General features: G+C 50.5%; 1 protein-coding gene across 1 annotated transcript; it reads right to left on the reverse strand.

The window, feature by feature from the left end:
• Nucleotides 1–3,147: 3,147 nt before the first annotated feature.
• On the reverse strand, nucleotides 3,148–6,468 carry Ppia (peptidylprolyl isomerase A). Its single transcript, XM_005086775.4, has 5 exons — nucleotides 6,312–6,468; nucleotides 4,530–4,560; nucleotides 4,348–4,436; nucleotides 3,587–3,759; nucleotides 3,148–3,480 (listed from the first exon to the last, which is right to left on the reverse strand). Exons 1-5 carry the CDS (start codon nucleotides 6,378–6,380, stop codon nucleotides 3,348–3,350), a joined length of 495 nt encoding a protein of 164 aa, XP_005086832.3. The 5' UTR covers nucleotides 6,381–6,468; the 3' UTR covers nucleotides 3,148–3,347.
• Between the last annotated feature and the right edge of the window lie 381 nt (nucleotides 6,469–6,849).

Genomic DNA, 6,849 nt, shown 5'->3' on the forward strand with positions numbered 1-6,849 from the left:
GAGCTGAGACTGACATGGGAAGGCAGCTCGTTTCTAATTTAAATATATAATTAAAAAGTGTTTAAAAAAAGAATCTAAGTCACAATGACAGGAGGAGGAGGGGTATAACTGATACAATTCCATTCAACTCCATATCCTTTCCTCATCCCTGCAGCACCACCACCAAAAGAAAATTGTTAAAAAATCAAAACAAAAACCCCTCTTCTCTGTGCCATCTTTCCTGCCTCTCCAACACCTCATTTGTCCTGGTGGCATTGGGAGCCTCGGTGAGTCATCTAGTATACCCATCTGCCAGTCAACTTTGTTTACACATGGTCACTGCAGTGGTCACTGTCTGCTTCAAGGCCTCTGGCTTCCTGTACACCATCGTCACTGGATCCTCACCAACTCCTTTTGGACTTCCCACAGCAGCTTAGAGATCCTGCGGGATGTCACTCCACAAGACCCGTCCCTTCATGCACCTCAGCAGGCCCTAGGTGGGGTAGATGGTAGGCCGGCCAACCCCAGGCCTGGTGGCTGAGCTGGCCACTGCAGCCTTGCTCCTCAGGAGACAGGTAGTCAGCTCTGGTAAGGACATCTCTCTCCTGGGGGAGGGACAGCTCACCAGTGAAGTTGGGGCCCCCTCTCTTCTGCAGTATCCAGCAAGGAAGGGCCAAGGCCAACGTCTTTAACTGATATCAAAATAACACCATCAGGTGAAAGGGCAAACAAGAGAGAGGGTCTTTACCCCTCAGGATACCTGATCCACAGAAAAAACAAATGGTACCTTTCCAAGCCAGACATGGACTCACACTGGTAATTCCGGCACTTGGAAATGTCTGAGAGTGCTGTGAACTTGAGGTCAGCCTGCATTACATACTGAGTTCCAAGCCAGGCTGAGCTAGAAAGTGAAAGCCTGCTCCACCACCAGCACCCCATCTCTGCCTACGCCCCCTCCCTCAATCTCCAGAGATCTGACCGATACCAGTTTAACCTCACGTTTGACTTTAGCCTTAGTGCTGAGTCAGCTTTCCATTTTATACCTCTTGGTTAAGAGAAAAACTTGAGAATACAGCAGTCCCTCTGAAATCTTTCCAGTAATGAGCTTGAAGTTGAGCAGTGGCCTGTGCCCATATCCCAGCACTGGGAGATTGGCCTGAGTTACACAGTGCAACTGTCTCAAATAAATAAGCAAGCTTCTAGGCCTAAACTTCCATTTTTTACAGAAAATAAACTGGTAGAAAATACAAAATATTCTGGCAATCCAGAATTAGGGCTGTTAGACAAAGCTAATAAAATATCTTGAAACTTTAAAAAAAATTTTTTTTTTGGTTTTTCAAGACAGGGTTTCTCTGTGGCTTTGGAGGCTGTCCTGGAACTCGCTCTGTAGACCAGGCTGGCCTCGAACTCACAGAGATCCGCCTGCCTCTGCCTCCCGAGTGCTGGGATTAAAGGCGTGCGCCACCAACGCCCGGCTAAAAAAATATTTTTATATATTGAGAGTTTCATGCATGCAATCCATTTTCCTCCAACTCCCTCATAAATACTCCTTAACACCCTCCACCCAATTCCATGTCTTTATTTTTAAAAATAACCACTGAATTCAACTAGTGACGCTAGTATGTCTGTCTATTCACTGAAGCATAGCCAAAACACATTTCCACTTAAAGGCAAATCTGAGTTCAAAGGCAGCCTGACCTACAAGAGCCTGCCAAAGCTTCAGTGAAGAGTTACTTTACACCAATCTCCTAAAGTTACTGCAAGGGGGAAAAGGATAGGGATCATTCTGAGGGCATAGCTCAGTGGTAGGACATTGTTTGTATGTGTGAGGCTCTGGTTTGTCTCATTCAGCTTCGGCTGGTCTGAAACTTATATGAAGAGCCTAGCCTTAAACTTGATACTTTTTGTCTCTACTTCCTAAGGTGCCTAAAGACAGGTCTATACCAATTCTCCACACGGCTCTTTGTTTGGTTTTTTAATTGTATCATGTATGTCAAACATCCCTGGTTGCTACAGATGTATAGCAGACTGGTAGAATTAAGAGACACCGCCTTGTTTTTCAGACAGGGATTCTCTGCCACCCTGGCTGACCTCGAACTTTTTCTGTAGACCAGGGTGGCCTAGAACTCTGCCTCCAGAGTGCTGGGAGTAAATGGGCCGCCACACTGGACTAGACACAGCATTGTTTTGAGAATGGGGAACAGCCACTTTTTAAAATTAGATCTGTAGAGCCTGGTGGGGAACAGCTAGGTGGGGAAGGGGTACTTGCCACAAACTTTGAAGACCTGAGGTCAAGTCCTAGGAAACAAACCCTGAAAGTTGCCCTAAAGTCTCCACATGTATCCCCAAACTACAAACTAAAAAGCATTTAGTAAGTTGACAGAACACTCGCAGAGGACTGGAGTCCAATTCTCAATATCCACATCAGGAGGCCCAGGGCCATCTGTAACTCCAGCTCCAAGAACTCTGAATCCTCCACACCATAAACAAACATGCACCAAGTTCCGAACCCTGTTTTGCCTGTATGTATTCATGCTCATGCACCCAGTACCCCAAGACTAAAAGAGGCTTTCCTGGCCAGAAGTCAACTTTGGCCTTACATCTTTACATGGCTTTCAAGGTTAAATCAGGTTAGGAAGGCTTACCTTCTACTCACTTTTGTTCCTTCCTGATACCTCTGGGCAAAACAAATCTGGGGCTCAAAGATGGCTTGCCTGATAAAAGTTATAAGCTCTAGATTTCAAATTTACACGGACACACACACAGCAGTCCCCACCCTCCACAGAAACATAAGATTTACAGGAGGGGCTGGAGAGATAGCTCTTCCAGAGGTCCCAAGTTCAATTCCCAGCAACCATATGGTGGCTCACAACTATCTGGCATGCAGGCATACATGCAGACAAACACTGCATAATAAATAAATCTTAAAAAGCCTTCTGGAGCCGGGCGTTGGTGGCGCACGCCTTTAATCCCAGCACTCGGGAGGCAGAGGCAGGCGGATCTCTGTGAGTTCGAGACCAGCCTGGTCTACAGAGCTAGTTCCAGGATAGCTTCCAAAGCCACAGAGAAAACCCTGTCTCGAAAAACCAAAAAAAAAAAAAGCCTTCTGGAGTCCAACCAGCTGCTAAAAGAGACCTGTATCAACACCTCAATACAAACAAGGACAAACAGTTTTTACTTAGGTTTTATTCATAATCATAAACTTAACTCTGCAATCCAGCTAGACTTGAGGGGAAATATGGAACCCAAAGAATTTCAGTGAGAGCAGAGATTACGGGGCATTACGAGCAGATGGGGTGGAGGCGGGATGCTCTCCTGAGCTACAGAGGGAATGGTCTGGTGGGTAATAGGCCGTCGAGTCAGAAGAATTAGAGTTGCCCACAGTCGGAAATGGTGATCTTCTTGCTGGTCTTGCCATTCCTGGACCCGAAACGCTCCATGGCCTCCACAATGTTCATGCCTTCTTTCACCTTCCCAAAGACCACGTGCTTGCCATCCAGCCTGCAGGAAGAGTGACTACCATCAGCAACTAACAGAAGATGGCACACTGATACACGATCAGCAGTGTTGTGCTCTTTCAAACAGATACATTCACTGCATTTCTTACCACTCGGTCTTGGCGGTGCAGATAAAAAACTGGGAACCATTTGTGTTTGGTCCAGCATTTGCCATGGACAAGATGCCAGGACCCGTGTGCTTCAGGATGAAGTTCTCATCCTCAAACTTCTCTCCGTAGATGGACCTGCCGCCAGTGCCATTATGACGTGTGAAGTCACCACCCTGTTACATCAAACAGAAATCTGTCACTTCAGCAATGTAACGGTAAAGTATGTAAGGCACAGCCTTTTACATCATTTCTAATTTGTTGCTGTGTTATCTCAACTGCCATCCTGCAAGGGTCATTCACCTTTTGTTCAAAGGCCAGGCTGGTTGAAAGCATCAGAGCAAGCATCACCACATCCAGATTTTACCAAACTCTGGATCTCGGGTCCTCACAGTTTTGGGATCCTTGTGTGGCAAGCACCTCACAGGGCTCACCCTAGTCCAAGATTCTAGAAAGCTTGTGTGTAGACACATCTGGAATCCCAGCACACAGAAGAGGCACAAGGATAAGTAGTTTAAGGTCAAAACAAAACCCTGTGCTGGGGCCTCACTGGGTGAAGGAATGAGCCACTAGCCTGTTAGACCTGAACCCAACCCCCAGGACACGGGATGGAGAACAGGCCTGCACCTGTGCAGTTACCAGCACACGCAAGAAACTATGCTGGCTGCAAACAAAAAGACACAATGCTGCCCAAGTGAAGTACAACTAAGCACTCTGGCTCCACCCTAAACTAAAGCAACAACTAAAAGCTCAGTCGTTCTTACCTGGCACATGAATCCTGGGATAATTCTGTGAAAGGAGGAACCCTTATATCCAAATCCTTTCTCTCCAGTGCTCAGAGCGCGAAAGTTTTCTGTTAGAAACAAAAACGCAGTGTTTACATATGTACTTTCTCTTTAAATTATTTTGTTCATATAATTTGTTAAATTTAGAATATGAAACCAACCTGCTGTCTTTGGAACTTTGTCTGCAAATAGCTGTAAGGAAAGAAATGACAGCTAATTAGTACATAGGTGAATATTCACACGGTAATGCCTTTAGCTTTAGGGATTTGTACATCGTAAATTCATCTTCTCACTAGGAGAGAACACTACGTCAGTAACAATCTTCAAATCCCAGTAAGAACCACTCATAAGCTTTTAAAGGTTGGGTTGAGAAACATGAGAACCAAAAACATGCCAAAAATCTGGAACTGGTCACGACTTTAGAAATAGCGACAGACTCCTTAAATGTGACTCAAGAGCTTTTAATACATCACACCTACTTCTGAATGGACTTCAGGCTTCTCAAATGTACGTTGCCACCTCCCCTAACCATGTTGGAACCTAAGCCAAAAACTCTGAAAGTACTGTCACACAATGCACAATCAGGTCGATAACCTGCAAGTTAGTCACTGGCAATGAGAAATGCTACCACCTCCAACCTGTTACAGCATAGCTTTTTAGCACTGGTAGCTAGGCTCTTTACATACTAGTAGGTGCTTTGAACCTTAAATGTTTACAAACCCTTTCCTAGCTAGTTGAAAACCAACTTGCACCTCAACCAAGATAGTGGGTCAGTTGTAGCATCTACATTCTTCTCACCCGTGGACCTACAGGCTCGTCATTTCCAGTAGGCTCCGGCTAACCTGAAACTAACCTGCTGCCCAGCACTAAGCTTAGGCCAACTTTCCACAAAAGCCCTTGTCAACTATCAGCCCTCACTAGATAAACGCTGGCTAAAGCTTATACGCCTACTACATGTGGCCGCGGTGGGTGGGCAATGGGGGAATCTAGTTTTGGAATTAAGAGCATCAAAACCTAACCACTGGCAGTTTTGCAGAAACAGTTTAACAGACACTAAGCAACCCTATTTCACTATGGCCTAAGGCCTGGTACTGCAGTTAACGAGAATATTTAACTTCGTAAAAGAAACATGCCAATTGCTTAGGATACTAATTATTATCTGATCTTTAAGCAGCCATTTAACACCTCCCAAAGCAATTAGGTAACTAACCACTGGCAATCCACCTTGGTCAACGCAGGACTGCAGCGTGGCCAGTCCTAACACGCCTGTTCCTCAGAGGGCAATCGGGAGGGGCTCCAGAGCGCCTCCCCCGCTGCGCCATCTCTGCGACGGGAGGCGGTCCTTGGGCACCGGCACAGGCCTGGCCCGCTTCCGCCCGCCGGGTGGGGGATGCAGAGGGACGCTCTTTGCCCCTAAACACACGTGCCTGCTTCGAGCCAGACAGAGGAACGCCCGAACACACCCTACATCCCCAGCAGGGGCTCCTAGATCTGCCGGGGCTCCCGAGCGCGCGCACCGGCTCCCCGAGCCTTCGAGCTCGAGACCTCGGGCCGGGGTCTCTGCCCGGATCCCACGCAAAGGCAGCGGGCCGGGGTCTCTGCGGCTGGGCGGGACTCAACGGCTCCGAGACGGCAGAGGCGCGCCGAGCACGTGCGCCGGGCCGCGCAGGGCCCCACCGGGCGCAGCCACGTGCGCCTGCGGGCAGGCCACGCGGGGGAGGGGACGGTCCCCTCCCCCAACGGCCGCGCCCCGCCCGGCTTTGTCCGCCCGGACTCCCGCACCGCGCCGCGCCCGCCTCCCAAAATGGCCCCTCGTCAGGAAATGGCGCCGCCGCCCGCGCTCGCTCGCTCCCCGGGAGGGTGGGCCCCGCGCCCGGGGGCGCCTCCCACCCCCACACCCCCGTCCCCAGGACCCCACCCTGGAGCACCGCCGCCCACCCGACCTCGAAGGAGACGCGGCCCAAGGGCTCGCCATCGGCCGCGATGTCGAAGAACACGGTGGGGTTGACCATGGCTGCAAAGAGAGGCGACAGGGGACGGCGGGGTCTGCAAAGCGGCACGAGCCTGGCCGCCCGCGGCTTTTATAGCCGGCCTGGCCCCGCCCACGGCCGGTCGCGCGCCCGGGCCTCGGTCAATCGCAACTGCTTCCCAGGCGGAGTGACGGCGAGGGCGGCCTATGAGCGGGGCGGGGCGGGGAGCGAGGCGCGCGTGCGCCGTAGCGCGCGGAGGCAGGTTCCCGCCCGCGGGCTCCTACGGGGTGGTTGCAGCGCGGTCGATGGGGGAAGAGTCTGAGCGCAGCTGGGGAGGGTGGCCCTGCAATCTGGCTGTCCTTAGGAGCGCGTCGGGGCCTCCGCACCCCCCACCCCGCGATAACGCGCATCTTCCCATTGCACGGAGGGAGTAACTGAGGCAAACACTGACCTCAAGGTCGAGCGGCCCTTCAAGGTCGGGCGGGGTCCTGCGGCGCGGCTTACGCTGCGG

Source organism: Mesocricetus auratus, unplaced genomic scaffold, assembly GCF_017639785.1.
Source record: "Mesocricetus auratus isolate SY011 unplaced genomic scaffold, BCM_Maur_2.0 Super-Scaffold_100006, whole genome shotgun sequence".
Classification (NCBI taxonomy): domain Eukaryota; kingdom Metazoa; phylum Chordata; class Mammalia; order Rodentia; family Cricetidae; genus Mesocricetus; species Mesocricetus auratus.